We start from the raw sequence: 22,820 nt of genomic DNA, 5'->3' as shown, positions 1-22,820 counted from the left end.
TAGAAGCTGTCTGTGACTGTCTGACCTCCTCTGGGAGGGAATGCGCTCAGTTCTCTCCAGGAGAGATATAACCTTGACCCTTCCGCATTTTCATATGTACAGTACCAGTCAAGAATTTGGACACACCAACTAATTCAAGGGTTTTTCTTTATTTGTTACTATTTTTCTACATTGTAGAATATTTGCGAAGACATGAAAACTATGATATAACACATATGGAATCATGTAGTATGCAAAAAAAGTGTTCAACAAATTTAAATGTATTTTAGATTTGAGATTCTTCTAAGTAGCCTTCCTTTGCCTTGATGACAGCTTTGCACACTCTTGGCATTCTCTCAAATAGTTGCACCTGGAATGCTATTCCAACTCTTGAAGGAGTTCCCACATATGCTGAGCACTTATTGGCTGCTTTTCCTTCACTCTGTGGTCCAACTCATCCAAAACCATCTCAATTGGGTTGAGGTCAGGTGATTGTGGAGGCCAGGTCATCTGATGCAGCACTCCATCACTCACCTTCTTGGTCAAATTGCCCTTTTTGGGTCATTGTCCTGATGAAAAACAAATGATAGTCCCACTGAGAGCAAACCAGATGGGATGTTGTATTCGTGCAGAATGCTGTCGTAGCCATGCTGGTTGTGTGCCTTGAATTCAAAATAAATCACAGTCAGTGTCACCAGCAAAGCACGGCCACACCATCACACCTCCTCCTCCATGCTTCACGGCGGGAACCATACATGCGGAGATCATCCGTTCACCTACTCTGCGTCTCACAAAGACACGGCGGTTGGAACCAAAAATATCAAATTTGGACTCATCAGACCAAAGGACAGATTTCCACCGGTCTAATGTCCATTGTTTGTGTTTCTTGGCCCAAGCAAGTCTCTTCTTATTATTGGTGTCCTTTAGTAGTGGTTTCTTTGCAGCAAAATTTGACCATGAAGTCCTGATTCATGAAGTCTCCTCTGAACAGTTGATGGTGAGGTGTGTCTGCTACTTGAACTCTGTGAAGCATTTATTTGGACTGCAATCTGAGGTGCAGTTAACTCTAATTAACTTATCCTTTGCAGCAGAGGTAACTCTGGGTCTTCCTTTCCTATGGCGGTCCTCATGAGAGTCAGTTTCATCATAGTGCTTGATGGTTGTTGCAACTGCACTTGCAGAAACTTTCAAAGTTCTTTAATTGTTCCGGATTGACTGACCTTCATGTCTTAAAGTAATGATTGACTGTTGTTTCTCTTTGCTTATTTGAGCTGTTCTTGCCGTAATTTGGAAGTAGGGCTATCTTCTCTATACTATCCCTACCACATCACAACACAACTGATTAGCTCAAATGCATAAAGAAGGATAGAAATTCCACAAATGAACTTTTAACAAGGCACATCTGTTAATTGAAATGCATTCCAGGTGACTACCTCATGAAGCTGGTTGAGAGAATGCCAAGAGTGTGCAAAGCTGTCAATAAGGCAAAGGGTGACTACTTTCAAGAATCTCACATAAAAAATATATTTTGATTTGTTTAACACTTTTTTTGGTTACTACATGATTCCATATGTGTTGTTTCATAGTTTGATGTCTTCACTATTATTCTACACTGTAGAACATTTTTAGAAATAAAGAAAAACTCTGGAATTAGTAGTTGTGTCCAAACTTTTGACTGGTACTGCACATCCTGAGAAGAAGATTATAAGAAGGGTTGGTTATAAATGTAAAATCACAGAGACAATCACACTTGGTAGGGCTATGTTCAGTCACCCACATTAGCACTGTCACTCTGTTGTGAAACGTGCATAGCTTCGCTCTCATCAGTGCTACTTACTTTGCAATAGAATTAGTCAGTGCTTGACTTGGACTGAAACATGTGCCAGTGCTCATTTTGGGTGCCGGTGCTGTTTATATTAAGGTGCAGGAGCTCCACTACTTTTGAGACAATTTTCAATTATAGGAACAGGAGTTCAAGCAGCAGAAAATGTGAGGTTTTGGTACTGAGCTCCGGTGAGATTCTGCCCAAGTCAATCACTGGAATTAGTGCTCTGCAGCATGTATCTGTGTTGCTAGAGTTTATAAAAGGGTCAACAAACCCCTAGACTGTATACACCCCAAGGCACTACGTCCTCATTGATCGGGGGAATTAGACAGGTTGTGGCCCACATACCTGGCTGACTAGGTATGCAGCTCAATGAGCTAATCGATGGACCTAAGGAATCCAACACCATTTTTGTCACAGACCAAAATGTAACAGTAGTGTACCTAGGCCTATAACAGTTTCTAACAGTGTTACCATGGACAGGCCACTCCAACGCTGCACTGTCCAAGGTTATGCGCACAGTGCAGATGCAGCACAGAGCTATGACGCGAAATGAACACTGCTGGGGCTGTGCTATGGTGCTTTCATGACTGGGAACTCGGATAAATAAGAGGTCAAATCAATACGTCAGTGCTCTTCAGGACGGAAAGTGGGAGTGCTAGAAAGAGGAATTCCGAGTTGAATTACCGTTTCAAACTAAGTCGAAGATCGTTTGTTTCCGAGTTCCCAGTTGTCTTGAATGCACTGATGTCGGAAGTCAGAGATCTTCGAGTTCCTGAGTTCCCAATGGTTTTGAACGCGGCTTTAGTTGATATTTCACTCCCCTCCGACCTGTCACATTCCACCACCTCCCGACATCTTCGACACACTCGAACATCTACAGATATGGTGGGTTCTTCAATAACCTTGATTAAATAGTTAGCTATCTAGCTAGCTACTCGAAATGGTATTCTCATTTCGGAATTGTTTGTCTAACTAGATAACGAGTTAACTTTACTTGCTATCTAGCCAGTTTGATTGAGCAGAACCAGCAAGTTAGCGTTATCGTAGCTAGCCAAGGTTAGCTACTTGCCATTACTGTATAGTAGTAACCCTAGCTCGTTGATATACCAGTAACTGTAATTACCCCTGTCTCCAACTGTCCCACATGTGTTAGTCTTTCTCTTACTGACTAGTAGCTAGTTCCTAACTAGGTAAGGGTGTGATAGAAAGTTGTCTGTCAAGTTAGTTAACTTTAGTTAGCTGGGCTAACTAACAACCACTGGTCCTTGCCCACAGGGTTGAGCAACATCATAGCTAACTTCATCTTTCTTTGAACAGTCTGACTTCTCAGAAGATCAAATCATGGGTGAGTTACAAACTAGTTCGCTAGATTAGCTAGCTAACTACGGTAACTAGTTACTTTCCCAAAACTTTAACTATACCAACTCTTGCATGCTGCCATCCTCAACTCAGACAGATGCACTTAAATTTTTCTTTCTTGCTCGTCTGACTCATCTGCTTTATGCCTTGTCTGTCATTCCTCTATTGTAGCAAAGTTACCACTATTTCCTTTCTGTCCTCTGTGTTTTCTCAAACTCCATATGCAACTGATTGTTCGTTCCAGATTGAGTTTAACCTGGATCAAATACACGGTGAGTCATTGGTGAAGGACCCTAACATTTGGCCCTTAAATCTGGGACCTTAATCTAACAGTGTTGAAAGGCATGTTGTTGGTCTGATACAGTTGCGGTAGGCATACCATGGATGGCCTACAAGTCCAGTGTCACTGCTATATTTCAAGACACTCAGTGAGTTTAGGCTGTTGTCATGTCTATTTCCTGTTTGTTTTTTCCCCCAGTCAATAGTTGGGAATAAAATAGCTATAAGCAGACTTTCTATCCGTGTTAGTAAGCTCAAGTCTAGTATGTGAGGTAGTAATCGGCTCCTCGTGTAGGTGCATATCTATAGACAGAGAATCCACCTTTTGCATACCGTATACTAGTTAGTAGTGCGTTTGCATCAAACTGCATGCATTCCCAGTTGTACCATTCCCATGTACCACAAACATTTCCATGCTATCTAAACTAGCTTGTCCCCTGGACTGTTACCTTTCCTTTTGTGGAGTTAGAAACAGACTAGTAGATTGGTCTTCTCTTTCCTCCCTGGCTTGTTTAATAATTGTTGGCATAATACAGCTCTCCCTCCCACTCTCCTCCACTACCTTTATATGGTGTTGGGAAATGGAACTCAGTGGGCCAGGAGTGAAGAGGCTGGCACATTCCTGAGAACAGGAAAAAGTTCCACAACATACCAGTGTTGTCTGCCTCCTAGGGTCCTGAAGGGATATTCCATAGACCTGTCCTGAAGGGATATTCCATAGACCTGTCCTGAAGGGATATTCCATAGACCTGTCCTGAAGGGATATTCCATAGACCTGTCCTGAAGGGATATTCCATAGACCTGTCCTGAAGGGATATTCCATAGACCTGTCCTGAAGGGATATTCCATAGACCTGTCCTGAAGGGATATTCCATAGACCTGTCCTGAAGGGATATTCCATAGACCTGTCCTGAAGGGATATTCCATAGACCTGTCCTGAAGGGATATTCCATAGACCTGTCCTGAAGGGATATTCCATAGACCTGTCCTGAAGGGAAATTCCATAGACCTGTCCTGAAGGGAAATTCCATAGACCTGTCCTGAAGGGATATTCCATAGACCTGTCCTGAAGGGATATTCCATAGACCTGTCCTGAAGGGATATTCCATAGACCTGTCCTGAAGGGATAGACTTGTCCTGAAGGGATATTCCATAGACTTGTCCTGAAGGGATAGACCTGTCCTGAAGGGATAGACCTGTCCTGAAGGGATAGACCTGTCCCTGAACTCAATTAACCTTAACAATGGACCCAATTATCCTGGGTAGACACATTTACATTAATGTAAAGTGACATACCTGGTGAACAAAGGTGTGTGTGTGTGCTAGCTAACCAGTTATTTTAGCTAAAACTGAAGCGATGCACATTATCAGTTGTTGGGCTCTATGACAGATTTTCTTTTGCACCATTCAATCTATCTCCTACTTTATCAGTTTCCAACATGTTTGCTGTTTTTTCCCCCTCTTAGCCATTTTAACATCTTTTATACACTCACTCATTTCTTTTCCCCTCTAATCCTCACCTCTCTCATTAGATGATCCAATGACCCTCCATTGGCCTTCCTCCAATGAGCTTTGAGGGAGGTGAGGCATTGAGGAAAAGGGATGGTCATACAGACACACTCACCTGTCCTTTTCTCTCCCTCCTCCAGAGTTTAAGGAGGCCTTCCTCCTCTTCGACAGAACCGGTGATGGAAAGATCAGCTACAGTCAGTGTGGTGATGTCATGAGGGCGTTGGGACAGAATCCTGTCAACTCTGAGGTCCTCAAGGTCCTGGGCAACCCCAAGGCTGAAGGTGAGATACAATTAGGCTTGGGAGGTATACTGTGTACTGTTGAAACAATTTATTTGATGTTTTTCTCAACATTGAACTATTTGTAGCTACTTTTTAAGTAAATACCTGCAGTTAGGAGATGAAGCAGATTGCATTCTCCATTTCCCCCATCACATTATTTTACATTATGAAGCTTACTGTAGTTCCCCAGAACAGTTGAGCCAGTCACGCGTTTGTTAGTAAATAGCACAACGGGAGAAGCAGGTAGCAGGTTGAGTCCAGTTGTGTATTGACAAGGGGCGCTTGTATCTTGAAAGTCAAGTGTGTTTTTTGGCTTCAATAGAGTGATCAGGGACGTGTAACTATAGTTTTCCTTCACAGAAGATACATTACTGCAACACATTTGGCAGAAAATAGCTTCATTGTCATCAGATGACAACAAAGTGTAGTTCTATTCGGCTAGCAGCCACACACGTAAATGAGCTTACAATGAAAAAGCAAGGTATTTGTTTTGCAAAAACTATGCATTGCCATCATATTTCTAATGTTTACCTTAAACTACAAGTACATTTCTTATTGTTTTTGCTTAAAGTTCATCTTGCATTTTACTGGATAAAAGTAGACTGGCTACACAGAGAAGTAGAATGCCCTTTGGTAAATTCTCATCGAGTGAAGAAGTGCAACTGAAGCACAATTTGCTTGATGCCAAACAAATTGTAATAAGCATTTTAATATCTGTTTGCAAAACACAGCAAGATATTTCTATGAGTCTTCTTTTTTCTGCTTGAAAAAGGAAGAATTCTGCGTTAAACCTAGGGGTCGTGTTAACTAACTTGTTATCTAAGTAAGTGGCTGAATTAATAAGGTGATGGGGCATCATATTGTGTTAGCTTTCTGCCGTGTTTAAGAAGTCAAAGCCCTTTGGATGAGTCATCTATACAGCTGCCACTGCAGCTTGATTCCCTTGCATTTTTTTCTCCTCTGTTCTGGCTTGTCTGCTCCCCCCCCCCTGTCTTCTCAGAGCAGACAAGCCCGTTGCCCTAGCGACTCCAGACTCCACCCAGACACAGCATGTACACATGCTGCTCCAGAGCCAGTACTGTTCTTCCTTCAGACAAGCACGTGTCAAAACTTTGTTCATTTGCACAATGTCTCTCGTTCACATTCGCTTGTCCAGAATCACCAAACCTGACATTCGGTAGCTCCTACCTATATATGTATAACTTTATGAGCTGGATTGCCTAGTGGTTGGGCCAGTAACTGAAATGTTGCTGGATCGAATCCCCGAGCTGACCAGGTAAAAATCTGTTCCCCGGTAGGCCGTCATTGTAAGTAAGAATTTGTTCTTGACTGACTTGCCTAGTTAAATAAAGGTAAAATATATTTTAAAAATGTAACCGTATAGCTTCCGTCCCTACCTGGGCTCGAACCAGGGACCCTCTGCACACATCAACTGACACCCACAAAACATCATTACCCATCGCGCCACAAAAGCCCCAGCCCTTTTGGAGCAAGGGGAAACGACTACTTCAAGGTCTCGGAGCCGAGTGTCGTCACCAATTGAAATGCTATTAGTGCGCACCCCGTAAACTAGCTAGCCATTTCACATCTGTTACACTTGCAGTCAGCATGCCAATTGCACGCTGTAGTCTTTTATTCTCCCCAGAACAAAGTGTAAGTGTAACGGATGTGAAACTGCTAGGTTAGTTAGCGGTGCGTGCTAAATGGCGTTTCAGTCGGTGACGTCACCTGCTCTGAGACCTTGAAGTAGTAGTTCCCCTTGCTCTGCAAGGCCCGCGGCTTTTGTGGAGTGATGGGTAACGATGCTTCGAGGGTGACTGTTGTGTGCAGAAGGTCCCTGGTTCGCGCCCGGGTATGGGCGAAGGGACGGTCTAAAGTTATACTGTTACATAATGATCATGCTGTTTTAATCAGCTTCTTAATCCATTCACCTGACAAGTGTGGCATATCATCTTGGCAAAGGAGAAATGCTCACTAACAGGGATATAAAGCAATTTGAGCACAATAAGCTTTTTGTGCATATGGAACATTTCTGGCATTTTTATTTCAGCTCATGAAACATGGGACCACAACTTTTTACATGTTGCAGTTTTATATTTTTAAGTATATTTTTATTGTGTCCTACTGATTGCACCGATGCATCCCTGAGAATCTCAAATCATATAATTAGCTTTTACAAGAATGAGAAACGGGAAGTGTTTTTAGGTTGTGCTCTCTAAGATGTCTACATGAGTTAGTTTGTACAGCCAACCTTTACTGACCCCTATATGTCTCTACCAGAACTTGTTTGGATTTTGCTTCTTCCAATTTTCACAAGCAAGGGCCTTATCAGGTGCACTGACCACCTTTTGTCCAGTGATGACTCATGGTTTAAAAGGGTTGTGAGGTGTATACCCGTGTATATTCATATCATCAATTCATCCATTTCCTCCATTTACATTTTTTCAGAGATGAACCACAAGATGCTCGACTTTGAGCAGTTCCTTCCTATGCTGCAGGCCATCGCTAAGAATAAGGACCAGGGCTCCTTTGAGGATTTTGTTGAGGGACTGCGTGTCTTCGATAAGGAGGGCAACGGAACTGTAATGGGGGCAGAGTTACGGCATGTCCTCACCACACTAGGTTAGTTATGTTCTTTTACTCTTTCAGATATGAAAGATCTTTTTACAATGTGTGTTTTTATCCACAAGATTTGAATCACTGATCAAAATAATCTAATTTGGAAGTTGACTCTAAAAATGATTGCCAAAATATACTGCAAGGTTGACTCCTCTGAATCGATTCAGTTTATCACAACACAAATATGTAACATGAACCAGACATTTTCTGGTAAAAGGTTATTTTCAAACTGAACACCACTACACATTGTCTTCTGTAGCTCCGTTGTCAGAGCATGGCTCTTACAATGCCAGGATAGTGGGTTTGATTCCCTGCACCACCCATACGTAAAAAATATAAGCGCTCATGACTGCAAGTCCCTTTGGATAAAATTGGCTGCTAAATGTCATATTCCCTATATATACACAAAAGTATGTGGACACCTCTTCAAATTAGTAGATTTGGCTATTTCAGCCATACCTGTTGCTGACAGGTGTATAACACCGAGCACACAGCCATGCAGACGCCATTGGCAGTGGAATGGCTTTACTGAAGAGCTCAGTTGACATTCAACGGGGCACCGTCATAGGATGCCACCTTTCCAACTCAAATTTCTGCCCTGCTTGAACTGCCACGGTCAACTGTAAGTGCTGTTATTTTGAAGCGAAAACGTCTAGGAGCAACAACGGCTCAGCCGCGAAGTGGTAGGCCACGCAAGCTCACAGAACGGGACTGCTGATTGCTGAAGCACATGCTGCGTAAAAATCCTGTCCTCGGTTGCAACATTCACTACAGAGTTCCAAACTGCCTCTGGAAGCAACGTCAGCACAATAACTGTTCGTTGGGAGCTTCATGAAATGGGTATCCATGGACGAGCAGCCGCATAGAAGCTTAAGATTACTATGCGCAATGCCAAGCGTCGGCTGGAGTGGTGTAAAGCTCGCCTCCATTGGAATCTGGATCAGTGGAAACTGGCTCTCCGGAGTGATGAATCAATCTTCACCATCTGGCAGTCCGACAGACAAATTCTTGTTTGGCGGATGCCAGGAAAACGCTACCTGCCCCAATGCATGTTGCCAACTGAAGTTTGGTGGAGGAGGAATATAATGGTCTGGGACTGTTTTTCATGGTTTGGGCAAGGCCCCTTACCGCTACAGCATACAATGACATTCTAGACAATTCTGTGCTTCCAACTTTGTGGGAACAGTTTAGTTGACTGGCCAGCACGGAGCCCAGACCTCAACTCCATCGAACACCTTTGGGATGAATTGGAACACTGACTGCGAGCCAGGCCTAATCATCCAACATCAGTGCCGACCTGACTAATGCTCTTGTGGCTGAATGGAGGCAAGTCCTATCAACAATGTTCCAACATCTAGTGGAAAGCATTCCCAGAAGAGTGGAGGCTGCAAAGGGGTGACCAACTCCATTAATTCACGTGATTTTGGAATGAGTTGTTTGTCGAGCAGGTGTCCACATACTTTTGGTTGTGTATATTTTCCCTGCTTTTTATAACTTTGTCTTTTAGGGGAGAAGATGACGGAGGAGGAGGTAGAGACACTTCTTACTGGACACGAGGACGCTAATGGCTGTATCAACTATGAAGGTGAGAGGGAAAGAGTAAAAACAGAATGATGGACAGAGATGGGAGACAACAGGATGAGCTATAACTGGACTAGGTTCATGTGATGTAATGATCCCACCACCCTAAACCCTTACACCACCACTACTACTACACCTCTTCAGTAAGTAACACCTAAGTGCAACCCAGGGAGCTCATCTGGTTATGGACCGCTGCCCTTGCATGACAGTACATGTTTCCTTGCTGTGTGTGGATAGGTCATGTAGAGTACTATAGAAGCTGTCAGGGGGAGCTTGCTGGGCTACAGTCTGTACCAGAATGAAGATGCAAACATAGCTGTTTTAGAGCCTGCTTAAATGCAGCCTGCTTAAACTATTGTAATGTCTGCATTAACGGTTGAGTAGTCAAATATTGGTATTGTGTACTGATGAAACGGTCAGCTGAAGACCTGGACTGAGGTGGTGCTAGTACTAGAATACAACACAATGTCTTGTTGGGTGATCGGACCAGAATGTGAATACAAAGAGTTTGTAACATGCTGTGTAACTTTCTCCACAGCCTTTATTCGTCACATGTCAGGCTGAGAGCTGGTACGGGTCAGGCTGCAGAGGGTATAACAGTGCTCTACCTAGGCTGTCCTGCTTAGTCTTCTAAACTACCCGCTAGAACAGAACGCACTAGCTCTTAGAAGACAGTAACCCAACATCAACTCTGGGTGTAAATTGTTAGTCACAGCTCGTCCTTGCATTACTGTACCACACATTGTCTATTAATCAAAGTAAGAATTTGTCTCCTGATCTAGGGTCCCTTTTGGTAGTATCAAGCTGTTCAAGTTGTTTTGCCAAATATAAAAGCTCTTGCAGTGGGAAAGCCTGGTGATGTGGTCTGAACTGGAGGTTTTGACTCATGGTGGACTGAGACTCTTGATTCCTTGTGTGCGCTCACCTTGTACCTTCTCTTCCAATGTGTTTTGAGGAGACTGGAATCATGGAAATACAATTGAGATTCCCTCTTTTTTTAGAGGGATAGTTTGTACAGTTGAAGTCTGAAGTTTACATACACCTTAGCCAAATACATTTAAACTCTGTTTTTCACAATTCCTGACATTTCATTCTAGTAAAAATGTCCTGTCTTAGGTCAGTTAGGGTCCACCACTTTATTTTAAGAATGTGAAATGTCAGAATAATAGTAGAGAGAATGATATATTTATTTCAGCTTTTATTTCTTTCATCACATTCCTAGTGGGGTAAGAAGTTTACATGCACTCAATTAGTATTTGGTAGCATTGTCTTTAAATTGTTTCACTTGGGGCAAACGTTTCAGGTAGCCTTCCACAAGCTTCCCACAATAAGTTGGGTGAATTTTGGCCCATTCCTCCTGACCGAGCTGGTGTAACCGAGTTAGGTTTGTAGGCCTCCTTGCTTGCACACGCTTTTTTAAGTTCTGCCCACAAATTTTCTATGTGATTGAGGTCAGGGTTTTGATGGCCACTCCAATACCTTGTTTTGTTCATTTGTTTGTTAACAAGAAATTAGTGGAGTGGTTGAAAAATGAGTTTTAATGACTCCAACTTAAGTGTATTTAAACTTCTGACTTCAACTGTACATGCTGAGCAAGAGTTTGTTTTTCTTGGTGTTCAGAGCTTGCTAGATAATGCTAATGTAATTTGACCACCTTTGCGGGACCAAAATAGGCCTTGGTTTGCCGTGGAGTTTTTATGTGGAAGCCCCATTTCATACTTTAAACATTATGTAGTTACATAATTTTATAATTTTGCTCATTTGGACCATGTTTCCCATAGAAGACCAGTCACTCCTGTTAACCACAGTTACAATGAAGTTGTAGCTAAAATCTCCCTGTACTTTAGCGCCCCATCTGTCTACCCCCTGATCTGTATCTTGCCTGACGACTCATCCAGAATTGAATTCTCCTGCTCTATCGATCGCTCCACACATTGTCTGAAACTGTCATCCTGGAAGTTGTCTGTGCTGATGTCAAAATGAGGGCTGTCATCTCTTTCCCTCTCTCGGTCTCATCTCTTTCCCTCTCTCGGTCTCATCTCTTTCCCTCTCTCGGTCTCATCTCTTTCCCTCTCTCGGTCTCATCTCTTTCCCCCTCTCTCTCTCGGTCTCATCTCTTTCTCCCTCTCTCTCTTTCTCCCTCTCGTCTCATCTCTTTCCCTCTCTCGGTCTCATCTCTTTCCCTCTCTCTGTCTCATCTCTTTCCCTCTCTCGGTCTCATCTCTTTCTCCCTCGTCTCTTTCCCTCTCTCTCATCTCTTTCCCTCTCTCGGTCTCATCTCTTTCTCCCTCTCTCTCTCGGTCTCATCTCTTTCTCCCTCTCTCTCTCGGTCTCATCTCTTTCTCCCTCTCTCTCTCGGTCTCATCTCTTTCTCTCTCTCTCTCTCGGTCTCATCTCTTTCTCTCTCCGTCACAGAACTCGTCCGGATGGTCATGAGCGGTTGAAGATTAAGAAGAAACATTCATTCCTTTTCTTTGTTAGTTTATTTCACCCTGTTTTATTTCTGTTACATATTCAACTAGCTTCCATCCCTCTCCTCCTGCCTGCTCCCTTTATCGTATTATGTCTTCATGTCCTTTACACTCCCACGTTCAGACCATGATGACCCGAGCTATGTTAATGGCCTGGGCTCTTTCAATTAAGAATAAGACCAACTTGCATGTAACTAGACGCTTGTGTGCTGCTGGCGTGACCTGCAGTAACATTCCCAGATACAAACAATTCAATCTGGTTCCAGATCTGTTTGATGTCTTGGGACCAGGCTACTTAATACCTACACTTGGACAATGATTATTGTCATACAATACATGGCTTAGCTGAGTCAGTGGGAAGGGACCGCGTTGTGGTGGGTGACCAATTACCTATTATTGTTAGCCTGGGTCCCAGACCTGTATGTGCTGTCTTGCCAACTCTGTCGTTGGCATGACATAGACAGCAATGTAGTTGGCAAGACGGCACAAAGTGATCTGAGACCAGGCGAGCGACTTCTTGCTTTGGCTGGGAATGTCTCCCTTTCTATTGCTATGCAGTTTGTTAGCCAATATGTATATGAAGCCATACAATCATGCTGATGTACAAATGTAATGTTCAGTGGATTTTTTTGTTTTATTCTCCCTTTTTTGTTGCAGCATTCAAATAAAATATTTTTGAAAACTGAAAGTAGTTTTTTTTTTTCTAACAAACTTTAAACTTCTAAGAGAACATGATTTGACTGGGTGAACTTAATCAGCTATGGATATTTGTGGTCAAATCATTTTACTTCCACAAATATCTGTTTTAAAAGATTGTCACTAAACTAGTGTTTTGTGTTCAGAAATGTGTTGCATTATATTAGGTGGACACAAGAGGGCAGTGATGTCTATTTTGGCAAAAAGACACTTCATACTTGGCACACCATGGCAACTTGTACTGTTTAATTCATGATGGGCAGTAGCTATACCAAAACTGCTTTTATTGACCAATTCTAAGTCTGCTTTTGAATAGTGGCTTAATGACTTCATTGTAGATGAAGGTATGCTCTAACTCAGTGGGACTGGTGTTCACTTCATGTAACACTTTTCTATAGTTACACAGTTGTCTTATGACCAGTGTTTGATTCATTCTATAACACTAAGAGATTTCATGTATTTTAGAACCTCTTCAACCTTTCTTGGCACTGATTCTTATATTCAACTTGTACAGTCTATAATTGTCTGTGTGTGATCCTGTATGACAGTGTTCTAGATTAGAACATGGAACTGCCCAGTAGAATCCTGTATGTTGCTCAGTGTGTCGAGACAGATTCCACTCCACGCTTCCTGACCGTTTCCTAATTCCCCTCACAACCAGTCGCTTCTTACACTCATTAGGTACCACCAGAGCTATCGGAGTACGTGTGTGTAATGTAAGGTATCATACCCAAGTGGTGAATAGGTTGTCCTCTAATTATTGAGTTTGTGTGTTGGTTGGAAGTGAAGTGTATTGATTATTTGAATCCTGCTATTTGTGTGTGTGTGTGTGTGTGTGTGTGTGTGATCCTCTGCATTCGACAGGGGAATCTCTAATGGCCTCAGTGCAACCTGCCTCATACCCTCCTCCACCAATTAACTTTACACTGGAATCTGTCTGTCAGGACTACTGAAGAGACCAAGCAAGGAGGCTGGGCACACAGTCTCACACGATCTTGGATAAGCACACATTCAGATTTTTGTGAAGCTACAAATTCAAGATTTCAATTCAATTACAACATTTAGACACTAACAATTCAAGTTTGTAAATTCTCCATATAATTAATGTAAATGGTCATTCCCCTTCATTATGAGGCTTAGATATTGGTTTAAAGTGACAGCATGGGGCTGACTTGATACAATTCCAGTTCAATAAACTGCTTATAATGGTGTACATTTCAACTCTAACTAATCACGTTTTTGACATTCACTTGTTATTCAAACCGAAATAAAGATCACTTGATCAGTTCTGAGATAATGTATTGGCATGCTGTTTGTTTTGATGAACCATGTTTCTCAAGGATCTCCATCCAACAATGTCAACAAGTGACTAGTAACCACCATTAGGTTACACTTTATGGCTGTTTAGTACAGTCCGGAAAGATATTGCCACATTTAGAAATGTACATATCTTTTTATTTTTTAGAGCTAGGTGTATGATCTACAACACAGATCAATATATTCATACCTTGTAAGGCATTGTCTTAACTAGACATATTGGAAATCCATGGAGGAACAGTCGGTTTGAAGCAGTGGCCAACCGGTATGGGTTAGGTTTGAACCCTCAGCCTCTAGGTCCACACTCACAGGCCACATCTGAATCCCAAATGACACCCTATTCTCTATATAGTGCACTACTTTTGACCAGAGCCAAAACTAGTGTGCTATATAGGGCCATTTGGGGCACAAATCATATTCTCAATTTGACACAATTAGCGAAGACTAAGAGCCAAATGGCTAGTCACTCCAAATGAATTGAACAAGGAAGGTTCTCTCGGTGGTGGGTGTGTGCACACATACTGTATAGACACAGTTTACAAAACATTAGGAACACCTGCTCTCATATTTTTTTATTTTATTAGGAAGGTGTTTCTAATGTTTTGTACACTCAGAGCATTCGATCCTTTAGCTAGAGAATGTCTTCCCAATGATGTACAAAAAATTAAAGTGAAAAAAACGTGTCTTGGTTCCAAAAGCTAATTCCACAGGCTTTAGCTCAGTGGGCTAACATGATATTGCATCACACAATAACAAGTTTGTCACTCTCAGAATGTTGAATGGGTAGGAATGAGGATTGTGGCTGTACTGTAGGTACAGTTCACAATGTAAGTAGAAGAGACTTGTGATATGTACCAGAGTTAAAGTGTTACTGCACCTATAATGTACATGTTCTGATATCCTTTCTTGCACACACTCTGACATGCCAACACACAGGAGGGGTTAAGAAATGCACTTGGTCATGATTGGCTCAAAAACACTCAACTCTCCACACACACATCTATAGAAACACACACACTCAGTCCACGTCCTTTCACTTTGTTGCCCTTTCAGCGTATGTACTGTGTGTTTGTGTGGGTGTGTCTGTTTGTGTGTGTGTTGTATTCCCCTCTGCCCCTTCCGTCCACCCTCAGCCTCATGGTGTGATGGTGTCCTCCTTCAGCCTCATGGTGTGATGGTGTCCTCCTTCAGCCTCATGGTGTGATGGTGTCCTCCTTCAGCCTCATGGTGTGATGGTGTCCTCCTTCAGCCTCATGGTGTGATGGTGTCCTCCTTCAGCCTCATGGTGTGATGGTGTCCTCCTTCAGCCTCATGGTGTGATGGTGTCCTCCTTCAGCCTCATGGTGTGATGGTGTCCTCCCTCAGCCTCATGGTGTGATGGTGTCCTCCTTCAGCCTCATGGTGTGATGGTGTCCTCCTTCAGCCTCATGGTTTGATGGTGTCCTCCCTCAGCCTCATGGCGTGATGGTGTCCTCCCTCAGCCTCATGGCGTGATGGTGTCTTCCCTTAGCCTCATGGCGTGATGGTGTCCTCCCTCAGCCTCATGGTGTGATGGTGTCCTCCTCAGTCTCATTGTGTGATGGTGTCTTCCCTCAGCCTCATGGTGTGATGGTGTCCTCCTTCAGCCTCATGGTGTGATGGTGTCCTCCTTCAGCCTCATGGTGTGATGGTGTCCTTCCTCAGCCTCATGGTGTGATGGTGTCCTCCTTCAGCCTCATGGTGTGATGGTGTCCTCCTTCAGCCTCATGGTGTGATGGTGTCCTCCTTCAGCCTCATGGTGTGATGGTGTCCTCCTTCAGCCTAATGGTGTGATGGTGTCCTTCCTCAGCCTCATGGTGTGATGGTGTCCTCCTTCAGCCTCATGGTGTTATGGTGTCCTCCTTCAGCCTCATGGTGTGATGGTGTCCTTCCTCAGCCTCATGGTGTGATGGTGTCCTCCCTCAGCCTCATGGCTTGATGGTGTCCTCCTTCAGCCTCATGGTGTGATGGTGGCCTCCCTCAGCCTCATGGTGTGATGGTGTCCTCCCTCAGTCTCATTGTGTGATGGTGTCCTCCCTCAGCCTCATGGTGTGATGGTGTCCTCCCTCAGCCTCATGGCGTGATGGTGTCTTCCCTCAGCCTCATGGCGTGATGGTGTCCTCCCTCAGCCTCATGGCGTGATGGTGTCCTCCCTCAGCCTCATGGCGTGATGGTGTCCTCCCTCAGCCTCATGGCGTGATGGTGTCTTCCCTCAGCCTCATGGCGTGATGGTGTCTTCCCTCAGCCTCATGGCATGATGGTGTCCTCCCTCAGCCCCATGGCGTGATGGTGTCCTCCCTCAGCCTCATGGCGTGATGGTGTCCTCCCTCAGCCTCATGGCGTGATGGTGTCTTCCCTCAGCCTCATGGCGTGATGGTGTCCTCCCCAGCCTCAGCCTCATGGCGTGATGGTGTCTTCCTCAGCCTAATGGTTTGATGGTGTCCTCCTCAGCCTCATGGCGTGATGGTGTCCTCCCTCAGCCTCATGGCGTGATGGTGTCTTCCTCAGCCTCATGGCGTGATGGTGTCTTCCTCAGCCTCATGGCGTGATGGTGTCCTCCTCAGCCTCATAGCGTGATGGTGTCTTCCTCAGCCTCATGGCGTGATGGTGTCCTCCCTCAGCCTCATGGCGTGATGGTGTCTTCCCCTCATCAGCCTCATGGCGTGATGGTGTCCTCCCTCAGCCTCATGGCGTGATGGTGTCTTCCCTCAGCCTCATGGCGTGATGGTGTCCTCCCTCAGCCTCATGGCGTGATGGTGTCTTCCCTCAGCCTCATGGCGTGATGGTGTCTTCCCTCAGCCTCATGGCGTGATGGTGTCCTCCCTCAGCCTCATGGCGTGATGGTGTCTTCCCTCAGCCTCATGGCGTGATGGTGTCCTCCCTCAGCCTCATGGCGTGATGGTGTCTTCCTCAGCCTCATGGCGTGATGGTGTCCTCCCTCAGCCTCATGGCGTGATGGTGTCTTCCTCAGCCTCATGGCGTGATGGTGTCTTCCTCAGCCTCATGGCGTGATGGTGTCCTCCCTCAGCCTCATCCCTCAGCGTGCGTGCGTGATGGTGTCCTCCCTCAGCCTCATGGCGTGATGGTGTCCTCCCTCAGCCTCATGGCGTGATGGTGTCCTCCCTCAGCCTCATGGCGTGATGGTGTCTTCCCTCAGCCTAATGGTTTGATGGTGTCCTCCCTCAGCCTCATGGCGTGATGGTGTCCTCCCTCAGCCTCATGGCGTGATGGTGTCTTCCCTCAGCCTCATGGCGTGATGGTGTCCTCCCTCAGCCTCATGGCGTGATGGTGTCCTCCCTCAGCCTCATGGCGTGATGGTGTCCTCCCTCAGCCTCATGGCGTGATGGTGTCTTCCCTCAGCCTCATGGCGTGATGGTGTCCTCCCTCAGCCTCATGGCGTGATGGTGTCCTCCCTCATCCTCATGGCGTGATGGTGTCTTCCCTCAGCCTCATGGCGTGATGGTGTCCTCCCTCAGCCTCATGGCGTGATGGTGTCTTCCCTCAGCCTCATGGCGTGATGGTGTCTTCCTTCAGCCTCATGGCATGATGGTGTCCTCCCTCAGCCTCATGGCGTGATGGTGTCTTCCCTCAGCCTCATGGCGTGATGGTGTCCTCCCTCAGCCTCATGGCGTGATGGTGTCTTCCCTCAGCCTCATGGCGTGATGGTGTCTTCCCTCAGCCTCATGGCGTGATGGTGTCCTCCCTCAGCCCCATGGCGTGATGGTGTCCTCCCTCAGCCTCATGGCGTGATGGTGTCCTCCCTCAGCCTCATGGCGTGATGGTGTCTTCCCTCAGCCTCATGGCGTGATGGTGTCCTCCCTCAGCCTCATGGCGTGATGGTGTCTGCCCTCAGCCTAATGGTTTGATGGTGTCCTCCCTCAGCCTCATGGCGTGATGGTGTCCTCCCTCAGCCTCATGGCGTGATGGTGTCTTCCCTCAGCCTCATGGCGTGATGGTGTCCTCCCTCAGCCTCATGGCGTGATGGTGTCCTCCCTCAGCCTCATGGCGTGATGGTGTCTTCCCTCATTCTCATGGCGTGATGGTGTCCTCCCTCAGCCTCATGGCGTGATGGTGTCCTCCCTCATCCTCATGGCGTGATGGTGTCTTCCCTCAGCCTCATGGCGTGATGGTGTCCTCCCTCAGCCTCATGGCGTGATGGTGTCTTCCCTCAGCCTCATGGCGTGATGGTGTCCTCCCTCAGCCTCATGGCGTGATGGTGTCCTCCCTCAGCCTCATGGCGTGATGGTGTCCTCCCTCAGCCTCATGGCGTGATGGTGTCTTCCCTCAGCCTCATGGCGTGATGGTGTCTTCCCTCAGCCTCATGGCGTGATGGTGTCCTCCCTCAGCCCCATGGCGTGATGGTGTCCTCCCTCAGCCTCATGGCGTGATGGTGTCTTTCCTCAGCCTAATGGTTTGATGGTGTCCTCCCTCAGCCTCATGGCGTGATGGTGTCCTCCCTCAGCCTCAGCCTGGCGTGATGGTGTCCTCCCTCAGCCTCATGGCGTGATGGTGTCTTCCCTCATGGCGTGATGGTGTCCTCCCTCAGCCTCATGGCGTCATGGCGTGATGGTGTCCTCCCTCAGCCTCATGTGTCCTCCCTCAGCCTCATGGCGTGATGGTGTCTTCCCTCAGCCTCATGGCGTGATGGTGTCTTCCCTCAGCCTCATGGCGTGATGGTGTCCTCCCTCAGCCTCATGGCGTGATGGTGTCTTCCCTCAGCCTCATGGCGTGATGGTGTCCTCCCTCAGCCTCATGGCGTGATGGTGTCCTCCCTCAGCCCCATGGCGTGATGGTGTCCTCCCTCAGCCTCATGGCGTGATGGTGTCCTCCCTCAGCCCCATGGCGTGATGGTGTCCTCCCTCAGCCTCATGGCGTGATGGTGTCTTCCCTCAGCCTCATGGCGTGATGGTGTCCTCCCTCAGCCTCATGGCGTGATGGTGTCTTCCCTCAGCCTAATGGTTTGATGGTGTCCTCCCTCAGCCTCATGGCGTGATGGTGTCCTCCCTCAGCCTCATGGCGTGATGGTGTCCTCCCTCAGCCTCATGGCGTGATGGTGTCCTCCCTCAGCCTCATGGCGTGATGGTGTCCTCCCTCAGCCTCATGGCGTGATGGTGTCTTCCCCTCAGCCTCATGGCGTGATGGTGTCCTCCTCAGCCTCATGGCGTGATGGTGTCCTCCCCTCATCCTCATGGCGTGATGGTGTCTTCCCTCAGCCTCATGGCGTGATGGTGTCCTCCCTCAGCCTCATGGCGTGATGGTGTCTTCCCTCAGCCTCATGGCGTGATGGTGTCCTCCCTCAGCCTCATGGCGTGATGGTGTCCTCCCTCAGCCTCATGGCGTGATGGTGTCTTCCCTCAGCCTCATGGCGTGATGGTGTCTTCCCTCAGCCTCATGGCATGATGGTGTCCTCCCTCAGCCCCATGGCGTGATTGTGTCCTCCCTCAGCCTCATGGCGTGATGGTGTCCTCCCTCAGCCTCATGGCGTGATGGTGTCTGTCCTCAGCCTAATGGTTTGATGGTGTCCTCCCTCAGCCTCATGGCGTGATGGTGTCCTCCCTCAGCCTCATGGCGTGATGGTGTCTTCCCTCAGCCTCATGGCGTGATGGTGTCCTCCTCAGCCTCATGGCGTGATGGTGTCCTCCTCAGCCTCATGGCGTGATGGTGTCCTCCCTCAGCCTCATGGCGTGATGGTGTCCTCCCTCATCCTCATGGCGTGATGGTGTCTTCCCTCAGCCTCATGGCGTGATGGTGTCCTCCCTCAGCCTCATGGCGTGATGGTGTCTTCCCTCAGCCTCATGGCGTGATGGTGTCCTCCCTCAGCCTCATGGCGTGATGGTGTCCTCCCTCAGCCTCATGGCGTGATGGTGTCTTCCCTCAGCCTCATGGCGTGATGGTGTCCTCCCTCAGCCTCATGGCGTGATGGTGTCTTCCCTCAGCCTAATGGTTTGATGGTGTCCTCCCTCAGCCTCATGGCGTGATGGTGTCCTCCCTCAGCCTCATGGCGTGATGGTGTCTTCCCTCAGCCTCATGGCGTGATGGTGTCCTCCCTCAGCCTCATGGCGTGATGGTGTCCTCCCTCAGCCTCATGGCGTGATGGTGTCTTCCCTCAGCCTCATGGCGTGATGGTGTCCTCCCTCAGCCTCATGGCGTGATGGTGTCCTCCCTCAGCCTCATGGCGTGATGGTGTCTTCCCTCAGCCTCATGGCGTGATGGTGTCCTCCCTCAGCCTCATGGCGTGATGGTGTCCTCCCTCAGCCTCATGGCGTGATGTTGTCCTCCCTCAGCCTCATGGCGTGATGGTGTCTTCCCTCAGCCTCATGGCGTGATGGTGTCTTCCCTCAGCCTCATGGCGTGATGGTGTCTTCCCTCAGCCTCATGGCTTGATGGTGTCCTCCCTCAGCCTCATGGCGTGATGGTGTCTTCCCTCAGCCTCATGGCGTGATGGTGTCCTCCCTCAGCCTCATGGCGTGATGGTGTCCTCCCTCAGCCTCATGGCGTGATGGTGTCCTCCCTCAGCCTCATGGCGTGATGGTGTCCTCCCTCAGCCTCATGGCGTGATGGTGTCTTCCCTCAGCCTAATGGTTTGATGGTTAAAGAAGGTCAACCATCTGTGACCAGATGTGATTTACTTTGAATTCTCTCTTCATGTTATTTTGTTATCTGTGTTTTCAGTTTTATTTATGTCCTTCCTTGTTTTTTATAGCTGAAAATCAAGCAACAATTGATCATAAAAAAACAAAACTGTCTCCATGTAGTAGAGTAAGACTGTTCTGGCCTAAATTATGAACAACAGGGTTTATAAAGGGGTATTTTATTTTGAAAAATCAGGGGACTTTTATTTTGAAACAGCAGGGGGCTTTTATTTTGAAACAGTTGGATTAAGTTATTGGGACATATCACAGCGACTTAACAGTGTGAATTACTGAACTGTCGACTGGGTCAGAGAGGGGCGAAGTGTAGCGGAAATTGAACTCTGGAAATTTGTGTTGGCTCCCAGAGCTAATGCCTTGGCTTTAACTCAGTAGGCTAACCCAGTCTTGATTCACACATTCACAACCTTTGGTCACACTCAGAATGCTCAATGGGTAGGACTGATTCTCTTAGTTAAACTGTATGTACAACAATGTAAGTAGACGTGACATTGAATATGCTGTATATTTTAATGCAACCTTTTGCACACCTATTCTGTACATGTTCTGATGTCCATATTTCCACACACATGAGGGGTCAGTAAATGCACTTGGTCATGATTGGCTCAATAACACAACACACAAATGAAACACTTCTTCATTTGAAAAACCACACTCAGTCAGTCCACGTCCTTTCAGTGTGCTGTCATTTATGTGTGTGTGTGTGTGTGTGTGTGTGTGTGTGTGTGTGTGTGTGTGTGTGTGTGTGTGTGTGTGTGTGTGTGTGTGTGTGTGTGTGTGTGTGTGTGTGTGTGTGTGTGTGTGTGTGTGTGTGTGTGTGTGTGTGTGTGAGAAAGAGAGCAGTTGTACAGGAGAGTGTTAAGTGTGTGTATGCATGTACTGCATTAATGTATGTACATACAGTACCAGTCAAAAGTTTGGACACACCTACACATTCATTTTTTCTTTATTTGTACTATTTTCTACATTGTAGAATAATAGTGAAGACATAACTATGAAATAACACATATGGAATCATGTAGTAACCAAAAAGTGTAAAACAAATCAAAATATATTTGAGATTTGAGTTCCTTTAAAGTAGCCACCTTGATGAGAGCTTTGCACACTCTTGGCATTCTCTCAACCAGCTTCATTAGGTAGTCACCTGGAATGCAGTTCAATTAACAGGTGTCCATCATTACAACAGTCTATCATTACTTTAAGACATGAAGGCCAGTCAATCCGGTACATTTAAAAAACTTTTAAAGTTTCTTCAATTGCAGTCACAAAAACCATCAAGCACTATGATCAAACTGTCTCTCATGAGGACCGCCATAGGAAAGGAAGACCCAGAGTTACCTCTGCTGCAGAGGATAAGTTAATTAGAGTTACCAGCCTCAGAAATTGCAGTCCAAATAAATGCTTCACAGAGTTCAAGTAACAGACACATCTCAACATCAACTGTTCAGAGGAGGCTCGGTGAATCAGACCTTCATGGTTGAATTACTGCAAAGAAACCACTACTAAAGGACACCAATAAGAAGAAGAGACTTGCTTGAGCAAGAAATACGAGCAATGGACATTAGACCAGTAGTCCTTTGGTCTAATGAGTCCAAATTTGAGATTTTTGGTTCCAACCGCCGTGTCTTTGTGAGGCGCAGAGTAGGTGAACGGATGATCTCTCAAAGTGTGGTTCCCACCGTGGAGCATGGAGGAGGAGGTGTGATGGTGTGGGGGTGCTTTGCTGGTGACACTGTCAGTGATTTATTTAGTATTCAAGGCACACTTAACGAGCATGGTCACCACAGCATTCTACAGCGATACGCCATCCCATCTGGTTTGCATTTAGTGGGACTATCATTTGTTTTCCAACAGGACAATGACCCAACACACTTCTAGGCTGTGTAAAGGCTATTTGACCAAGAAGGAGAGTGATGGAGTGCTGCATCAGATGACCTGGCCTCCACAATTACCCTACCTCAACCGACTTGAGATGGTTTGGGATGAATTGGACCACAGAGTGAAGGAAAAGCAGCCAACAAGTGCTCAGCACATGTGGGAGCTTCTTCAAGACGGTTAGAAAAGCATTCCAGATGAAGCTGGTTGAGAGAATTCCAAGAGTGTGCAAAGCCGTCATCAAGGCAAAGGGTGGCTACTTTGAAGAATTTAAAATATAAATATATGTTCATTTGTTTAACACCTTTTTGGTTACTACAAGATTCCATATGAGTTATATCATCATTTTCATGTC

General features: G+C 46.2%; 1 protein-coding gene across 1 annotated transcript; it reads left to right on the top strand.

Moving 5' to 3' along the window:
* Positions 1-2,536: 2,536 nt before the first annotated feature.
* Positions 2,537-12,597, top strand: LOC118377017 (myosin light polypeptide 6-like). The gene is made up of 6 exons (XM_035763831.2): positions 2,537-2,692; positions 3,125-3,152; positions 5,095-5,238; positions 7,687-7,860; positions 9,365-9,442; positions 11,854-12,597. Exons 1-6 carry the CDS (start codon positions 2,552-2,554, stop codon positions 11,880-11,882), a joined length of 594 nt encoding a protein of 197 aa, XP_035619724.1. The 5' UTR covers positions 2,537-2,551; the 3' UTR covers positions 11,883-12,597.
* The last annotated feature ends 10,223 nt before the right edge of the window (positions 12,598-22,820 follow it).

The sequence above is a fragment of the Oncorhynchus keta genome, chromosome 28 (genome assembly GCF_023373465.1).
Source record: "Oncorhynchus keta strain PuntledgeMale-10-30-2019 chromosome 28, Oket_V2, whole genome shotgun sequence".
In the NCBI taxonomy this organism is placed as follows: domain Eukaryota; kingdom Metazoa; phylum Chordata; class Actinopteri; order Salmoniformes; family Salmonidae; genus Oncorhynchus; species Oncorhynchus keta.
Note: the sequence above shows the minus strand (reverse complement) of the source record. Positions and strands in the feature narration are given on the sequence as shown.